The 19,995-nt window shown below is 42.2% G+C and overlaps 2 protein-coding genes across 2 annotated transcripts in view; one reads left to right on the plus strand and one right to left on the minus strand.

Moving 5' to 3' along the window:
• Window positions 1–336: 336 nt before the first annotated feature.
• LOC311130498 (mediator of RNA polymerase II transcription subunit 8-like) lies at window positions 337–6,329 on the minus strand. Its single transcript, XM_084163253.1, has 7 exons — window positions 5,776–6,329; window positions 5,457–5,578; window positions 4,968–5,112; window positions 4,643–4,783; window positions 4,034–4,121; window positions 1,896–2,132; window positions 337–1,656 (listed from the first exon to the last, which is right to left on the minus strand). The coding sequence occupies exons 1-7, from the start codon at window positions 5,779–5,781 to the stop codon at window positions 1,589–1,591; spliced, it is 807 nt and encodes a 268-aa protein (XP_084019379.1). The 5' UTR covers window positions 5,782–6,329; the 3' UTR covers window positions 337–1,588.
• The window catches only part of LOC311130499 (KICSTOR complex protein SZT2-like), a gene marked incomplete at its 5' end in the record, with an annotated part of 120,567 nt that continues 106,735 nt past the window's right edge, over window positions 6,164–19,995 (plus strand). The window contains 5 exon segments of the mRNA XM_084163254.1: window positions 6,164–6,259; window positions 7,245–7,370; window positions 12,203–12,376; window positions 14,225–14,395; window positions 14,957–15,091. Coding sequence (XP_084019380.1) covers window positions 6,164–6,259; window positions 7,245–7,370; window positions 12,203–12,376; window positions 14,225–14,395; window positions 14,957–15,091 — 702 coding nt within the window.

The following is a 19,995-nucleotide window of genomic DNA, read 5'->3' on the forward strand; positions in this document are numbered from 1 at the left end:
TCAATAGGAGAATAATAACAACAATGCACCTCTCTCTAAATTCACCACAAGACCATTTCATTGCTTATTTTCCACACGAAGGCACTTCTGGTGCACCATGCAATTAATCTTGTGACACATTTTCTGTACACATTATTAATGAAATATTTAACAGGAGAATTAATCTTTACACATAATATTATCCTCCAGTAAGTGCTAATTGAATGTGGGTAGAGGTCAGCCCAACCCTCAACCCACTTCATTATCACCACGTTTCTCACGCTCTACCGGGACAAACAAAAAAAAAGGGGAAAGAAGAGAAAGTGCAAATATGTAATTTGACAAGGAACTCACATCTCCGGGAAACACTTTCTTTATTGAATAAAGAGTTGTAGCCCTACATTTCTTTCATATAAAGAGGGAGCTGCAGTAGGATCAAAACAAGGTAGTAACAGCCTGTTCAGGAGTCTCTCTCAGAGTTAGGCCAATTGGACACAGGCTGGACAATGTCCATCTGCCTGTAGTCCATTGTTTATAAGACATCTATAGACACAGTCTGACCCTGTGCATCTTCTAGCTGTCTCAGCAGACTCTCCTTTCCTACCACGGCATTGAGGCTGACACAGCGAGATGTCAGGCCGGCAGAGGACATTGTGTGTGTGTGTATGTAGGTCACCCAGCGACCTGTGTCATATCGTGTGACAGCCACAACGGTCATTGTCCCTGTGCTGTGGTGCCGGCCGCCCAGCAGGAGGTGGGATAGGGATTGGAGTGGACAGACCACGGTGGGGCAGAGCACAGAGGCCCCCAACACGTCAGCGTGAACTTTCTCATCTCCTCCCTTAACGACTTTGACGTTATCAGGCCAGACAGTGCAATGTCCAGCCACATTACTCTCACTGGTCCTACATTATTCATAATGGCCGGAATGGTGAAGGGATAGGAGGCATTGCTAGGTTTCACAAGACTGGAGAGACAACATGGTGAAGCAGTTTTGAAATATATTCATTTTCTGACTGACCCTAAACCCCACAATTGTATTATATATTTCTGAAAGACATAACTCAACACAATGCAGACTTGCTTACATTTACATTTTAGTTATTTAGCAGACACTCTTATCCAGAGCGACTTACAGGAGCAATTAGGGTTAAGTGCCTTGCTCAAGGGCACGACAGATTTTCACCTAGCCGGCTCGGGGATTGGATCCAGCAACCTTTCCGTTACTGGCCCAACGCTCTTAACCAGCAGATTTTATTTGTGTGACAAATTAACATATTAGGATAAAGATAAATCTTAAAATAAATGCCCTTTATTCAATATTAATATCAAATCTCAATTCAATTTTCTGCAACAATGACCATGTTCTCAAACTGTCTCTCGAATATAAATGGTAAGACAGTGCACTCTAGTGTTCACTAATGGAAGTACACATCTCTTTCACTACATTCTGCACTTTCACTGACACATTGATACTTTCTTTTCAAAATGATTTATTTAATCAAAAGATAACATAGCATATATCATATGAATACTTGCATTGCTTTGCACTCACTCACTCTCCAGGCCTCCTAAAGGCTTTCTATCAGTATGGGATAGAGAGAGGATCTTATCGGTTGTAAGGATGCATTGAGGAGGCAGCCTTGATGTTTGTCTTGATGTTGCTTGGCATTTTCCCTGAAAAATAAAATGTAAAAAATCTGTCAGTTACAGAGCAGTCATTTGCTCAATACCTTAAGGGCCGGGTCCATTTAAACTTATTTTTTGTCCAGGACTAGGTATAATCTGTGTCTGAGAAACCAACTGCCCTTCTTATTCTGGTCTATAGAACCTTGAGTTATGGCCTTCAAGTGAATAAAACACTTAAAAATGTAGCAAATCAAGACTCAGGTCTATGTCATTTAGGATCTTCATACCTGGCTGTCCCTGCTGCTGAGGAGCACCAGGCCCCATGCCTTGCTGCTGGCCTGAACCCCCACCGATGGTGACCTGCTGTAAGGTGGGACCTCCGCTCATCATGGGCCCTTGTCCTGTGTGTCCCGGGGCCACAGGCCCAGGGGGCCTGCACTTCGAAAGCCCCTTCCCAAATCCCACCGCTGCTACGAGTGCATTGGTGTCAGCAGGGTTGAAAGATGGTTTGGTCTGCCGTATAGCTAAAAACAGAGAGCATAAGTATAAACTCCATAACATGGATTTTAGGTTAGACCATTTTTATTTTTTATTTTTTTTATTTAACCAGGTAAGCCAGTTGAGAACAAGTTCTCATTTACAACTGCGACCTGGCCAAGATAAAGCAAAGCAGTGCGATAAAAACAACAACACAGAGTTACATATGGGGTAAACAAAACATAAAGTCAAAAATACAACAGAAAATATATATACAGTGTGTGCAAATGTAGTAAGTTATGGAGGTAAGGCAATAAATAGGCCATAGTGCAAAATAGTTAAAATTTCGTATTGACACTGAAATGATAGATGTGCAAAAGATGATGTGCAAATAGAGATACTGGGGTGCAAATTAGCAAAATAAATAACAATATGGGGATGAGGTAGTTGGGTGGGCTAATTTCAGAAAGGCTGTGTACAGGTGCAGTGATCGGTAAGCTGCTCTGACAACTGACGCTTAAAGTTAGTGAGGGAGATAAGAGTCTCCAGCTTCAGAGATTTTTGCAGTTCGTTCCAGTCATTGGCAGCAGAGAACTGGAAGGAATGGCGGCCAAAGGAGGTGTTGGCTTTGGGGATGACCAGTGAGATATACCTGCTGGAGCGCAGACTACGGGGTGGGTGTTGCTATGGTGACCAGTGAGCTAAGATAAGACGGGGATTTGCCTAGCAGTGATTTATAGATGACCTGGAGCCAGTGGGTTTGGCGACGAATATGTAGTGAGGGCCAGCCAACAAGAGCGTACAGGTCACAATGGTGGGTAGTATATGGGGCTTTGGTGACAAAACGGATGGCACTGTGATAGACTACATCCAATTTGCAGAGTAGAGTGTTGGAGGCTATTTTGTAAATGACATCGCCGAAGTCAAGGATCGGTAGGATAGTCAGTTTTACGAGGGCATGTTTGGCAGCATGAGTGAAGGAGGCTTTGTTGCGAAATAGGAAGCCGATTCTAGATTTAACTTTTGATTGGAGATGCTTAATGTGAGTCTGGAAGGAGAGTTTACAGTCTAACCAAACACCTAGGTATTTGTAGTTGTCCACATACTCTAGGTCAGACCCGCCGAGAGTAGTGATTCTAGTCGGGTGGGCGGGTGCAAGCAGCGTTCGGTTGAAGAGCATGCATTTAGTTTTACTAGTGTTTAAGAGCAGTTGGAGGCTACGGAAGGAGTGTTGTATGGCGTTGAAGCTCGTTTGGAGGTTTGTTAACACAGTGTCCAATGAAGGGCCAGATGTATACAAAATAGTGTCGTCCGCATAGAGGTGGATCCGAGCGTCACCAGCAGCAAGAGCGACATCATTGATATACACAGAGAATAGAGTCTGCCCGAGAATTGAACCCTGTGGCACCCCCATAGAGACGGCCAGAGGTCCAGACAACAGGCCCTCCGATTTGACACATTGAACTCTATCTGAGAAGTAGTTGGTGAACCAGGCGAGGCAGTCATTAGAGAAACCAAGGCTATTTAGTCTGCCAATAAGAATGCGGTGGTTGACAGAGTCGAAAGCCTTGGCCAGGTCGATGAAGACGGCTGCGCAGTACTGTCTTTTATCGATCGCGTTTATAATATCGTTTAGGACCTTGAGCGTGGCTGAGGTGCACCCATGACCAGCTCGGAAACCGGATTGCATAGCGGAGAAGGTACGGTGGGATTCGAAATGGTCGGTGATCTGTTTGTTAACTTGGCTTTCAAATACTTTCGAAAGGCAGGGCAGGATGGATATAGGTCTATAACAGTTTGGATCTAGAGTGTCACCCCCTTTGAAGAGGGGGATGACCATCTGTACATCTTGAGTACATAAGCATCAATAAACTCCATATCAGTTCTTAGGTTAGCTTATCTGTAAATGTTCTCAAGTAAAAAGGGAATCTTGGTTCAATCAGTGTACCTGCACTGTCCGCATCCCTGTCATCGCGAGGATTGTTCAGTTTCTCCAGTAGATTTGAACATAGCTTGTTTAGTGTCTGGATTTGTTTCTGTTGGGAGAAAAACAAGGCATTATTTTGTTACTCATTGCTTCCAACTTGAGATGTGGGATAGATAGACTCCAATGTGCATGGGTGCATTACATGACAAGCACCATTTTACTTGGAATTGCGTCTTCTCACCACACACCATGGGGTCGTGTTCATTAGGGCATATGTAACAAACTGTTATCGTACCGTAAACTCACTCCACAGCTTGAAATGTATGCACAAGCGATCACAAACAGTCACGTGTGTTTGAGAGGCAGATGATCTTGGTATGAGCCGTTGTACGGCCATTGTGCCGAGATAGAGAGGTAGCTTACCTGCTAAGCAAGCACAGTGACGTCCGTCACGCTGGCATGAAGTGGCGTCAATATTTTATTATCCTTTCCAGCAACGGGTGGATGTATAATTTCACTCAGTAGTATGAAAATGATACAGGTTTCCTTATGTGAACCAGGGAGCTGCTTTCCTCTCAGACTGCTGCCATAAAGAACCTGTATGAATAGATGAAGACCAAGTCGGTTTACCTGTGCCACCTCAGGTCCTATCCGGGCAGCTTCCGCACTCAGCTGTTTCTCCTGCTCCTCCACCTCAGGATCAGGCTTGGTGCGCAGGTGATCCGGCACAATCTCATGGCTGAACACAGGCACGCGTTGCTCTGTCAGTTTCTGGAGAGTGGGGGCAGTGTGTATGGAGGTAAGCAAAGAATAGGGTATGTGTGTCTGTAAAACTATCCTCCTCTAGCCTGGTTAAACCAGACTCAATGCTGTTCTCACTGTTGTTTCACTGGCTGAGTACAGCATTCAGTCTGGTTTACCCAGGCTAATCCTCATCCACGGAAAAGATACTCACAGCTAATTCCTCATCCCTGTCTGGAGACAACAGCAGGGGGATGATGATCTGCTGGCGGAAAGATGGCGTCTTCTCATTCCTCAACAGTTTATTGATGGTGTTCAACTGACCGGACAAGAGGGCAAAGTTGTCCAACACAGAGGGCCTGTTGTCCAATTACAGAGAGACAACAACTTCATGAATTAACTGGTAGAGTACATTTGTTTTCATACAATGATATTAATTTATCCAAATAGTTAACCAAGTCTCGCAGATTGCATTCAGTGATGCCATCCAAAAGCAACACTGGGACCTAGCTAGCTTACTCCAAACGTATCATATGCAAAGTGGTGTAAGCCGAATACGAACTAACGTTAGTGTTTAGCTCGTCACTTACTAGTTAGCAGATTGTAACGGGCTAATGTGATGCTGTATCAGCCAGCTGGGAACAGAGTGGCTAATGGTCTGACTAGGCGATATTTTTAATAGCTAGCTAAGTTAGACACTTACCATGTCAGTCGTTCATACTCGTTTTCCAACTTGTAGATGAAACTGTGAAGAGCATTTTTGAGATGAGCTACGTGGGAAATAAGCGATTCCACGGATGCTTCCAGCAATTTTTCTTCCCGTTGCTTGACAGAAACAAAAAAGATAGATTTGATTAACGCGTTAACTTAGCTACATTTGGCTGTTAGCGAGTCGCTAGCAGTGACCTGGGGGCAACGTTAGCTGAATACAAATAATTATTTCATCCGCTATGGTGAACTGTATTTAATTTAAGACAATCGACTGGTTGAGAATTTTACATTTTGTAGAAAAGCCACCTTACCTGCATTTTTATTATGGTTGCGAACCTGCCAGCTAGCGAAATAAATCTTTACCGGAAGTAAACAATGAGTGCAACAGTGGGCGTGCTCCGGTCAGAATCATTTTGCTTTATGTTTCACACCTTTCTAATCAGACAGATAATCGTGTCTTACTTTGAGTCATTATGCCGTAAAATTCTCAATCAAATATTTTATATCACTTATCTGCACTCTTTTTCAGAACGCTGGCATATCGGAAACAAAAATAGAACTACAAAACCGTCGATGGCCTAGCTGTTGTACTCCGGTGGAGAGACGTAGACATCCAGGTCACGTGTGGCTTATAACCAAAGAAACAAAATACAACAACGACTAGTCAGTAGTCGTGCATGAAAATGAACAAGTCGTTATATGTCAGCCGGGGCCTGCAGATACCCACGGACTTTCATAGAACCCGCTAACGTTAGTTATGCCATACAAGGCATGGCAGACAGACAGGACAATGAGGTAATTAACTGAGGTTCATGTTTTTGTAGCCCTGAGCTGTCACTAGTGCTAGCTTGTTATGCTAACTAACTAACTTCTCCAATGAATTTCAAGTAATTTGAGCTGGGGGTGTTGCAAAGCGCTCGCGCATGAGCTGACCTAGCAGACTATGGTGAAGGAAGTGGAGTTTAGTCCGCTAGAAGTGAGCATACCAAAGATAATGGACACACATATGCTGTCGAATACAGGGGACAATTACAACAATTAGCTAGCCATATCAAACATATCTTATGCATTAGCTTGACAGGCCATATTAAGCAATAGACAGGGTGTTTTGCCAGTGTCATGCCGTGCGTCACATGATTCGAATTGGAATCAGATTGCTGCTCATTCAGCTTTGCAGTGATGTCACCCACCGTATGGCATATGATATTGTCAGGAAGACTTCACACCCAGAATATGCAAATTATTTTAATGTAGTAATGTAGTTTAATGTGATTAAGACACGTTATAACATAAGTCAAGTCTCTTCTTGCTAATATGTAGGCTATTAAACCACAATACTGCACAAAGGGCACAGAGTCCATCCCTTGCAGACGAGATACATACATTTCCATTTTAGTCATTTAGCAGACGCTCTTATCCAGAGCGATTTACAGTTAGTGAGTGCATACATTTTCATACCCCCGTGGGAAACGAACCCACAAACCTGGCGTTGCAAGCGCCATGCTCTACCAACTGAGCTACAGGGGACTGACTACCTGTCTGTAGTCAGAACTGTCTGTGACCTCTGTACTCATTAACACAATTTATTATTTTTGTTCATGAGAATGTCAAAGTTCATCAATATGTTAGCAGAAGCAGGGGCCAGGACAACATCCTGACTCTTCTCAAAGGGCTCTGTCATTTTTTCACAAGACAACACCATCTTTTTCTTCTTCTTCTTCTTCTTCTTCTTCTTCTTCTTCTTCTTCTTCTTCTTCTTCTTCTTCTTCTTCTTCTTCAGGTGGAGGAGGCAGACCAGGTGTACCTGCTGATGAAGGAGGAGTACCGTATCTCACGCAACGTACGTCTGGCCTGGTTCCTGGGAAAGCTCAACCAGGTCATCTGGCCTGCCCCAAAGTCTGAACTGGTGGGTTAACTAGCTCTACTGGAGGAGATGTAGCTAGACTGGTCCTAGATCTGTCGTGCTGTCGCTCCAATGACAACGACTATAAGTGTTGGCAAAACAGCGTAAACAGATCTGGGACCAGACCAGAGGAGATGGTCTAATCACAATAATATGCCAATATTATGATGTTTCTGCATGGGCCACAGCACATATGGGCCTTTCTATAAATAATGGAGCCAATGTGTGACATTGGGATTAAAGTTTCAAAATGGTTTGAAACAAACTAACAAAATATTTGTATGCAGTTCCACATGTGTACTTAGAGGAATATATATATATATATTGGCCCATAACTCCACCTATACAACAACGTAAGCCTAGGACTATACACCCTTTAAGCAGGGTTCATACAGACATTGGGAAGTCAAATTCAAGGCATTTCAGGGACTTTTTCAATCACTTAATTGTAATTTTCAAGGACTCAATGTTATACAATTGTATAATTTATATAATTGTACATAATGGGGCCTAATATAGTAAAAAAAAGTAGGCCTTTACCACTTTAAGAATAATACATATTTTAGGCCTTGCCAATGCATTGATATTCAAATTATTATTACATTCTACAATACTGTATGTGAGAATAATGTGGACTTGCCTGACTAAATAGATTGGATGCATGCATGGTGATTCTTCTGTAGCCTATGTGGCAGACACAGGCACACATAATAAAGCCATGAATAGCGGTAACATTAATCTCACCATTTGAATCACACCATTGCTGTTTTTATAATCAGAAAGCAACCAAAAAACAGGTTTCTTTTGTAATGGATGGATTTGTATGGAAAGCCAAGTTGAAGCAAGCATTAGATATATTGTCGTCCTCATAATAACCACATGTGGTTTTACTGCAACAGAGTAGCGGAGGGAAACAAACAAAAGTGGCCACATCTCTCACAAAAACAGATAAAAAATGAAATCACAGATAATTACAAGGGAGCAGGAGAACTTATAAATTGCTTACAATAATTACAAGGACTTTTCAAGCACCAAATTGAGTAAATGTCTGATTTTCAATGTAAGCCTATACCAGTACTTGAATTTCTGAGCTCCATATTCAAGTTCAAGTAGGCTACTTCAAGCCCCGTGTATTGTTTAAAATTGCAGGTGTAACCAGGGGTGAAAGTAAGGTGGTACGGTCCAGTACAGCGTCCCTGCAAAATACAGTGCCTTGCAAAAGTGTTCATCCCCCTTAGCGTTTTTCCTATTTTGTTGCATTACAGCATGTAATTTAAATTGATTTTTATTTGGATTTCATGTAATGGACATACACAAAATAGTCCAAATTGGTGAAGTGAAATGAAAAAAATAACTTGCTTCAAAAAATTCTAAAAAATAAATAATGGAAAAGTGGTGCGTGCATATGTATTCACCCCCTTTGCTATGAAGCCCCTAAATAATATCTGATGCAACCAATTACCTTCAGAAGTCACATAATTAGTTAGATTGCACACAGGTGGACTTTATTTAAGTGTCACATGATCTCAGTATATATACACCTATTCTGAAAGGCCCCAGAGACTGCAAGACCGCTAAGCAAGGGGCACCACCAGACCAAGGAGCTCTCCAAACAGGTCAGGGACAAAGTTGTGGAGAAGTACAAATCAGGGTTGGGTTATAAAAAAAGATCAGAAACTTTGAACATCCCACAGAGCACCATTAAATCCATTATTAAAAAAATTGAAAGAATATGGCACCACAACAAACCTGCCAAGAGAGGGCCGCCCACCAAAACTCACGGACCAGGCAAGGAGGGCATTAATCAGAGAGGCAACAAAGAGACCAAAGATAACCCTGAAGGAGCTGCAAAGCTCCACAGCGGAGATTGGAGTATCTGTCCATAGGACCACTTTAAGCCGTACGCTCCACAGAGCTGGGCTTTACGGAAGAGTGGCCAGAAAAAAGCCATTGTTTAAAGAAAAAAATAAGCAAATACGTTTGGTGTTCGCCAAAAGGCATGTGGGAGACTCCCCAAACATATGGAAGAAGGTACTCTGGTCAGATGAGACTAAAATTGAGCTTTTTGGCCATCAAGGAAAACACTATGTCTGGCGCAAACCAAACACCTCTCATCACCCTGAGAACACCAGCCCCACAGTGAAGCATGGTGGTGGAAGCATCATGGGGGGTGAATAGTTATGCACGCTCAAGTTTTCTGTTTTTTTTTTGTCTCATTTCTTGTTTGTTTCACACACAAAAAATATTTTGCATCTTCAAAGTGGTAGGCATGTTGTGTAAATCAAATGATACAAACCCACCAAAAATCAATTTTAATTCCAGGTTGTAAGGCAACAAAATAGGGAAAATGCCAAGGGGGGTGAATACTTTCGCAAAACACTGTAGACTATTGCAGTATAGATACAGGAGGCTGAGACAGGGGAGATCGGGGGACACTGTGGCCCCGTCCGACGATACCCCCGGACAGGGCCAACCATGCAGATATAACCCCACCCACTTGGCCAAAGCACAGCCCTCACACCACCCGAGGGATATCAACAGACCACCAACTTACTACCCTGAGACAAGGCGGAGGATAGCCCACGAAGATCTCCATAAAAATGTAGCTCTATAGGAGAAAGCCCTGCCTCCAGGTGTTTGCTTATAAATTCTAGGAACAATAAGGAGGCATGAGTCTTGTGACCGTAGCGGACGGGACAACGATCCTAAGCACACTGCCTAGACAATGCAGGAGTGGCTTCGGGACAAGTCTCTGAATGTTCTTGAGTGGCCCAGCCAGAGCCCGGACTTGAGCCAGAGCCCGGACTTGAACCCGATCTAACATCTCTGGAGAGACCTGAAACTGGCTGTGCAGCGATGCTCCCCATCCAACCTGACAGAGCTTGAGAGGATATGCAGAGAAGAATGGGAGAAACTCCCCAAATACAGGTGTGCCAAGCTTGTAGCATCATACCCAAGAAGACTTGAGGCTGTAATCACTGCCAAAGGTGCTTCAACAAAGTACTGAGTAAAGGGTCTGTAAAATGTGATATTTTAGTTTTTTATTTAAAATACATTTGCAAACATTTAGAAAAACCTGTTTTTTGGGGGGTATTGTGTGTAGATTAATGACGGGAAAAAAACTATTTCATTCATTTTAGAATAAGGCTGTAACATAATAAAATGTGGAAATAGTCAAGGGGTCTGAATACTTTCCGAATGCACTGTATGTACGGCAGGACTAAATCGGAGAGATGGGTAGGAGCATGTCCATCTAATGCTTTGTAGGTTAGCAGTAAAACCTTGGAATCAGCCCTAACCTTAACAGCAAGCCATTGTAGAGAGGCTAGCACTGGAGTAATATGATCAAACCTTTTGGTTCTAGTCAAGATTCTAGCAGCTGTATTTAGCACTAGCTGAAGTTTATTTAGTGCTTTATCTGGGTAGCTGGAGAATAGAGCATTGCAGTAGGCTAATCTTGAAGTGACAAAAGCATGGATGATCTTTTCTGTATAATTTCTGGTCAAAAAGTTTCCGATTTTTGCAATGTTACGAAGATGAAGAGGCGACTCCGGGATGCTGACCTTCTAGACAGAGTTGCAAAGATAAAGCCATATCTCAGACTGCCCATCTTAATATTTTATTTTTATTGGCCAGTCTGAGATAAGGCTTTTTCTTTGCAACATCCCGGAATCGCCTCTTCACTGTTGACGTTGAGACTGGTGTTTTGTGGGTACTATTTAATTAAGCTGCCAGCATGGAATAGCCTTCATTTCTCAGAACAAGAATAGACTGACGAGTTTCAGGAGAAAGTTTATTGTTTCTGGCCATTTTGAGCCTGTAATCGAACCCACAATTGCTGATGCTCCAGATACTCAACTAGTCTCAAGAAGGCCAGTTTTATTGCTTTTTTAATCAGCACAACAGTTTTCAGCTGTGCTAACATAATTGCAAAAGGGTTTTCTGATGATCAATTAGCCTTTTAAATTGATAAACTTGGTTTAGCAAACTCAACGTGCCATTGGAACACAGGACTGATGGTTGCTGATAATGGGCCTCTGTACGTCTATGTAGATATTCCATAGAAAATCAGCCGTTTCCAGCTACAATAGCCATTTACAACATTAACAATGTCTACACTGTATTTCTGATCAATTTGATGTTATTTTAATGGACAAAAAAATTGCTTTTCTTTCAAAAACAAAGACATTTCAAAGTGACCCCTAACTTTTGAACAGTAGTGTACATTTTTGGGGATTTGTGTGCCCATGAAAACAGTTTTCACCCCGTAACATAAGGACACATGAAATGTTACGTAGTTACACTGTGTTTCTGAGATCTCTATACAAAAAAATGCCCGACAGCTAGATCCAGGATTCTTACAGGGTTCAAATTCAATGTCTAATTTAACTGATTAATGCTTAATAAATTATATAAGGACAATTTACACTGACATAAATGCAAGGACAGAAAGGTAATGTTTTATGTCACAAGATTTTGGACAAATCCGTCAACACACCAACCGTGATAAAGGTTGATCTAAAACATAGGTTTTAGATCAACTCGTGAATTTTATTGAATATAGCTATGTTCCCCCCTTATATGTTAATGTAATGACATGAAAGAAATTAGCAGATTATTATCAATGACTTATCAACAGCTGTAACAAGTTGTCCAGCGTAGGAAATCCTCACTGGTACCCTAGTTTATAAAAAAGACCAACATACTGAATTTATGTGTCACTGGCAATGCTGACACATTTTTATATTGCTTTGGATGAAACATAGCATCTGTTAAATTACCATATTTCCATGAGGTTGTTGATGATGATTGTTGTGGTTCCACCTCTTGTGTAGCTGAACTCTGAGAATGAGCTGGACCTGCTCAGCATCCTTCCCAAGGGATGGCAGACAGATTTCTCCCCCTCCACCCTGCCGTACCTGCTGGTACCCTCCACCCGGGTCACCTTCCTGGCCCGCAGGTACCGCTTCATCATCGAGCTGGACCTCAGCCCCTCCACTGGCATTGTGGTAAGTAAAGAGGCTTCTTCAGCAAGATATCTAGTACTACACAATATACCTGGCAAAACAGTATGACCACCAGTTCAATGCACTGACTGTAAGTAGCTCTGGATAAGAGCGTCTGCTAAATGACCAAAATGTAAACATATAAATATAGCACCAGACCCAAATGATAATGTGTGCTTTATAAGTATTTAACAAGCATCTATGAAGGAATACTTTTATTTTGTGGATACTTTTTTTATGGCAATAATTAGGCTAACAACAAGAGGAAGTTTACAATCCCTTGTGAAAATCATGCGCTACATATCACACTTTCATAACACTGCTATTTTGGTAGACTGTCAAGACCCTACCAAGCTACTAATTGTTCTTCCTCCTGATGTGTTGTTTGATGTGTTAACTATATCAGGTTAGTTTTGCCCATAGAAATCAAATTACTATAACAGACATCCCCAATGTTCAGTGATGGGTGGACCGGCGGCCATATTGAGTGTGCTCATGAGTGTTCCAGTTAAACTTGGGCTTCTTCCCTTCTAGGAATTCCATGTACACTACCAGTCAAAAGTTTGGACACACCTACTCATTCAAGGGATTTTCTTTATTTTAACTATTTTTTACATTGTAGAATAATAATGAAGATATCAAAACTATGAAATAACACACATGGAATCATGTAGTAAACAAAAAAGTGTTAAACAAATAAAAGTATATTTTGTATTAGAGAATCTTCAAATAGCCACCCTTTGCCTTGATAACAGCTTTGCACACTCTTGGCATTCTCTCAACCAGCTTCACCTGGAATGCTTTTCCAACAGTCTTGAAGGAGTTCCCACATATGCTGAGCACTTGTTGGCTGCTTTTCCTTCACTCTGCGGTCCGACTCATCCCAAACCATCTCAATTGGGTTGATGTCGGGGGATTGTGGAGGCCAGGTCATCTGATGCAGCACTCCATCACTCTCCTTCTTGGTCAAATAGCCCTTACATAGCCTGGTGGTGTGTTGGGTCATTGTCCTGTTGAAAAACAAATGATAGTCCCACTAAGCCCAAACCAGATGGTATGGCGTATCGCTGTAGAATGCTGTGGTAGCCATGCTGGTTAAGTGTGCCTTGAATTCTAAACAAATCACAGACAGTGTCACCAGTAAAGCACCCCCACACCATAACACCTCCTCTTCCATGCTTTATGGTGGGAAATACACATGCGGAGATCATCCGTTCACCCACACCGCGTCTCACAAAGACACGGCGGTTGGAACCTAAAATCTCAAATTTGGACTCCAGACCAAAGGACAGATTTCCACCGGTGTAATGTCTATTGCTCGTGTTTCTTGGCCCAAGCAGGTCTCTTCATCTTATTGGTGTCCTTTAGTAGTGGTTTCTTTGCAGCAATCCGACCATGAAGGCCTGATTCACACAGTCACCTCTGAAAAGTTGATGTTGAGATGTGTCTGTTACTTGAACTCTGTGAAGCATTTATTTGGGCTGCAATTTCTGAGGCTGGTAACTCTAATGAACTTATCCTCTGCAGCAGAGGTAACTCTGCGTCTTCCATTCTTGTCGCGGTCCTCATGAGAGCCAGTTTCATCATAGCGCTTGATGGTTTTTGCGGCTGCACTTGAAGAAACGTTCAAAGTTCTTGAAACTTTGAAAGTTAAAATTATATAAAATATATTTGGATTTGTTTAACACTTTTTTGGTTACTACATGATTCCATATGTGTTATTTCATAGTTTTGATGACTTCACTATTATTCTACAATGTAGAAAATAGTAAAAATAAACAAAAACCCTGGAATGAGTAGGTGTGTCCAAACTTTTAACTGGTACTGTATATGTTTTCCCTTTGTTCACAGGATGACAGCACAGGCAAGATTATATTTGACGAGGTGTTCCATGCCTTGTCACGATGCTTAGCTGGACTTGTCCGACGCTTCAAAGTTCCAGGAACAGATCTATTATTTCAGTCGGAAATCTTCGTCACTATCCTGGCTTATTCCTCCATCATAGGGCTCAATACACACCAGGTGATCATAATAATAGTATTCATATGAATATTAATGTATTTCTTGTTTAGTTAAGCGTCTTTGTCAAGCTTCTTATAATCGTATGTAGTGGATCTTTCTTAGACCATTCTTGTTGATTGAATGATGGAAAGACGAGGCCGTTCTGATTCATGTGCAGTAGACAGTACCACCACATTGATGGTTGGACACTCACTGAGCAGTTGAAACAATAACAAAGCGTTCTCCATGTTTCTGTAAAAAAGCTGAGGGGTGTGGCTGGAGAAATGCAACCACTCTCAAATTCATAGATAGCACTATGGATGCAAAGACTGACCATCCATGTTTTCAGGCAATATAGTGTTTGTTTACATTAACTTATTTTGATGGGGTATGACAGTTGAATTAAGCTCATGAGGCATGTATAAGTTATATTCTTCAAGAATCAATGGGTACATATAATTAATTTATAAGTCAAAAAATTGATGTAGCAACTACAGATTGTCCCTTTAAGGGAAAGGAAACTGTACATTCTAATTATATGTGCCTCTAATGAGACTGTGTTGTGTCTGCTCTGCTGTGTAGGTGTTGGTGCAGGGTTGTCAGCTGGATCGTACAGACATGGACAGTTTCCTACACCAGATCTATCAGCAGCTTCGGGCAGTGGAGAACAACATAGCAGAGGTCCTACAACAACAGCACGGCCATCTTCAACGGCAACATGACCTTCTGCAGCAGCACGGCCATCTTCAGCAGCCCGACCAGGCAAGAGAACGCATGCTTATTACAGTACTGTGACCATCACTTGAACTAGTGACAACCTTTAGGTCATCTGTCAATCTTTTTGCACTTGACCAGAACCATACAGTGCCTTCAGAAAGTATTCACACCCCATGACTTATTCCACATTTTGTTGTGTTACAGCCTGAATTTAAAATCGATTACATATGGGATAAACAAAATGTACAGTCAATAACACAATAGAAAATCTATATACAGTGTGTGGAAATGTAGTAAGTTATGGAGGTAAGGCAATAAATAGGCCATAGTGCAAAATAATTACAATTTAGTATTAACACTGGAGTGATAGATGTGCAGAAGATGATGAGCAAATAGAGATACTAGGGTGCAAATGAGCAAAATAAATAACAATATGGGGATGAGGTAGTTGGGTGGGCTAATTACAGATGGGCTGTGTACAGGTGCAGTGATCGGTAAGCTAATTCGTTTTCAAAAGTCATTGTGGAAGGTTTTGAAAACGAATTAATAAAGTATTCAACTCCTTTGTCATTGCAAGCCTAAATAAGTTCAGGAGTAAAAATGTGCTTAAAAAGTCACTTAAGTTGCATGGACTCACTCTGTGTGCAATAATAGTGTTCAACATTATTTTTTAATGACTACCTCATCTCTGTACCCCAAACATACAATTATCTGTAAGGTCCCTCAGTCGAGCAGTGAATCTTTCAAACACAGATTCAACCACAAGGACCAGGGAGGCTTTCTAATGACTCGCAAAGAAGGGCACCTATTGGTAGATGGGTAAAAAAAAAAGCAGACATTAAAAATCCCTTTGAACATGGTGAAGTTATTAATTACACTTTGGATGGTGTATCAATACACCCAGTCACTACAAAGATACAGGCGTCCTTCCTAACTCATTTGCCGGAGAGGAAGGAAACCGCTCAGGGATTTCACAATGAGGCCAATGGTGTCTTTAAAACAGTTACATAATTTAATGGCTGTGATAGGAGAAAGCTGAGGATGGATCAACAACATTGTAGTTACTCCACAATACTAACCTAATTGACAGAGTGAAAAGAAGGAAGCCTGTACAGAATAAAAATATTCCAAAAAATGCATCCTGTTTGCAACAAGGCACTAAAGTAATACTGCAAAAAATGTGGCAAAGCAATTCACTTTTTGTCCTGAATACAAAGTGTTATTATTGGGGCAAATGCAATAAAACACATTACTGAGTACCACTTTCCATATTTTCCATATAGTGGTGGCTGCATCATGTTATGGGATTGCTTTTAATGGTTAAGGACTGGGCAGTTTTTCAGGGTAAAAAATTAATGAAATGGAGCTAAGCACAGGGAAAATCCTAGAGGAAAACCTGGTTCAGTCTGCTTTCCACCAGACACTGGGAGATGAATTCACCTTTTACCAGGACAATAACCTAAAACACAAGGCCAAATCTGCACTGGAGTTGTTTACCAAGAAGCCGAGTTTCAGTTTTGACTTAAATCTACTTGAAAATCTATGGCAAGACATGGGAATGGTTGTATAGCAATGATCAATACTTTTTTACATAATAATGGGCAAATATTGCACAATCCAGGTTAGAGACTTACCCAGAAAGATTCACAGCTGTAATCGCTGGCAAAAGTGCTTCTACAATGTATTTGACTCAACATTTTCTCCCAAATTTTGTGATATCCAATTGATAGTTACAGTCTTGTCCCATCGCTGCAACTCCCGTACGGATTCGGGAGAGGCGACGGTCGAGAGCCATGCGTCCTCTGAAACATGACCCTGCCAAGCCGCACTGCTTCTTGACACATTGCTCGCTTAACCCGGAAGCCAGCCGCACCAATGACCAAAGTCAGCGTGCATGCGCCCGGTCCGCCACAAGGAGTCGCTAGAGCGCAATGGGACAAGGACAAACTAGCAAAAGAGTGGGTGGAATGTACAGTAACATCCTCAGAAAAAAGGTTTTTGAACATGCCCGAACCAAGGCGCATTTGGTGGCAGCAAGCCTTGTAGACAAGGCTAAAGAGGAAACCCAGGTTATAGTTAACACTCAAAATGAAAAAATAGAATCTACAGACAGTCTTCCCAACAGCCTTCGAAGGAGGCTAAACATCACAGCCACAGGCCCAAGAAATTGACTGTCAGGAGTTAATTGGGTTTGACATGGGAAAGTAAATTTGGGAGGTTTTGAAAACTAAGGTAGGATTTGTAATTTTATTTAAAGTTAATGTGAATATGTGCGTCATATTATCACATAGGCAGGAGGCCTAAATATTCTCATATGTGTGTTCTGCTGTAGCCTACATTGATTTATTTTATTTGAAGTTATCTTCCAATATTGTGATCTACTGCTGCATGATGTCTTGAAAATTATATGAAATTCGGGTCTTGTAACCCCCACAGCTGAGTATGTGTGCATATACATATGGCCGGTGTTCTGCAGTGACATCTAAAAATGTTGTTGTACATTGATGTCTAGAAATGTAGGCTATAAGAAAGTCTGACTTGTGTAAACCCCGCAGCTATACTCAAGTTTGTGGGCATACTGCAGTGACATCTAAAATGCTTTGAATTAATCAGCACCTTGGAGAGCGCTGTCCGTTTCACCACCATAGATAGTAGGCTACTTGGAGAGTGCTGTCCGTTTCACCACCATAGACGGTAGGCTACTTGGAGAGTGCTGTCCGTTTCACCACCATAGATGGTAGGCTACTTGGAGAGTGCTGTCCGTTTCACCACCATAGATAGTAGGCTACTTGGAGAGTGCTGTCCGTTTCACCACCATAGATAGTAGGCTACTTGGAGAGTGCTGTCAGTTTCACCACCATAGACAGTAGGCTACTTGGAGAGTGCTGTCCGTTTCACCACCATAGACAGTAGGCTACTTGGAGAGTGCTGTCCGTTTCACCACCATAGATAGTAGGCTACTTGGAGAGTGCTGTCCGTTTCACCACCATAGATAGTAGGCTACTTGGAGAGTGCTGTCCGTTTCACCACCATAGATAGTAGGCTACTTGGAGAGTGCTGTCCGTTTCACCACCATAGATAGTAGGCTACTTGGAGAGTGCTGTCCGTTTCACCACCATAGATAGTAGGCTACTTGGAGAGTGCTGTCCGTTTCACCACCATATATAGTAGGCTACTTGGAGAGTGCTGTCCGTTTCACCACCATAGATACAGTGGGGAGAACAAGTATTTGATACACTGCCGATTTTGCAGGTTTTCCTACTTACAAAGCATGTAGAGGTCTTTTTAATTTTTTATCATAGGTACACTTCAACTGTGAGAGACGGAATCTTAAACAAAAATCCAGAAAATCACATTGTATGATTTTTAAGTAATTAATTTGCATTTTATTGCATGATGTAAGTATTTGATCACCTACCAACCAGTAAGAATTCCGGCTCTCACAGACCTGTTAGTTTTTCTTTAAGAAGCCCTCCTGTTCTCCACTCATTACCTGTATTAACTACACCTGTTTGAACTCGTTACCTGTATAAAAGACACCTGTCCACACACTCAATCAAACAGACTCCAACCTCTCCACAATGGCCAAGACCAGAGAGCTGTGTAAGGACATCAGGGATAAAATTGTAGACCTGCACAAGGCTGGGATGGGCTACAGGACAATAGGCAAGCAGCTTGGTGAGAAGGCAACAACTGTTGGCGCAATTATTAGAAAATGGAAGAAGTTCAAGATGAAGGTCAATCTCCCTCGGTCTGGGGCTCCATGCAAGATCTCACCTTGTGGGGCATCAATGATCATGAGGAAGGTGAGGGATCAGCCCAGAACTACACGGCAGGACCTGGTCAATGACCTGAAGAGAGCTGGGACGACAGTCTCCAAGAAAACCATTAGTAACACACTATGCCGTCATGGATTAAAATCCTGCAGCGCACGCAAGGTCCCCCTGCTCAAGCCAGCGCATGTCCAGGCCCGTCTGAAGTTTGCCAATGACCATCTGGATGATCCAGAGGAGGAATGGGAGAAGGTCATGTGGTCTGATGAGACAAAAATAGAGCTTTTTGGTCTAAACTCCACTCGCCGTGTTTGGAGGAAGAAGAAGGATGAGTACAACCCCAAGAACACCACCCCAACCGTGAAGCATGGAGGTGGAAACATCATTCTTTGGGGATGCTTTTCTGCAAAGGGGACAGGACGACTGCACCTTATTGAGGGGAGGATGGATGGGGCCATGTATCGTGAGATCTTGGCCAACAACCTCCTTCCCTCAGTAAGAGCATTGAAGATGGGTCGTGGCTGGGTCTTCCAGCATGACAACGACCCGAAACACACAGCCAGGGCAACTAAGGAGTGGCTCCGTAAGAAGCCTCTCAAGGTTCTGGAGTGGCCTAGCCAGTCTCCAGACCTGAACCCAATAGAAAAGCTTTGGAGGGAGCTGAAAGTCAGTTTTGCCCAGCGACAGCCCCGAAACCTGAAGGATCTGGAGAAGGTCTGTATGGAGGAGTGGGCCAAAATCCCTGCTGCAGTGTGTGCAAACCTGGTCAAGACCTACAGGAAATGTATGATCTCTGTAATTGCAAACAAAGGTTTCTGTACCAAATATTAAGTTCTGCTTTTCTGATGTATCAAATACTTATGTCATGCAATAAAATGCAAATTAATTACTTAAAAATCATACAATGTGATTTTCTAGATTTTTGTTTTAGATTCCGTCTCTCACAGTTGAAGTGTACCTATGATAAAAATTACAGACCTCTACATGCTTTGTAAGTAGGAAAACCTGCAAAATCGGCAGTGTATCAAATACTTGTTCTCCCCACTGTAGTAGGCTACTTGGAGAGTGCTGTCCGTTTCACCACCATAGACAGTAGGCTACTTGGAGAGTGCTGTCAGTTTCACCACCATA

Source organism: Coregonus lavaretus (assembly GCF_964263955.1).
Source record: "Coregonus lavaretus genome assembly, chromosome: 6".
NCBI classification, from domain to species: domain Eukaryota; kingdom Metazoa; phylum Chordata; class Actinopteri; order Salmoniformes; family Salmonidae; genus Coregonus; species Coregonus lavaretus.

Coding starts and splice junctions, on each gene's coding strand:
- LOC311130498 (XM_084163253.1), bottom strand. Junction 4,122..4,642: donor TAGGACCTGAGGTGGCACAG/GTAAACCGACTT, acceptor TTCTCCCAACAG/AAACAAATCCAGACACTAAA. Junction 2,133..4,033: donor CAGGGATGCGGACAGTGCAG/GTACACTGATTG, acceptor CTCTGTTTTTAG/CTATACGGCAGACCAAACCA.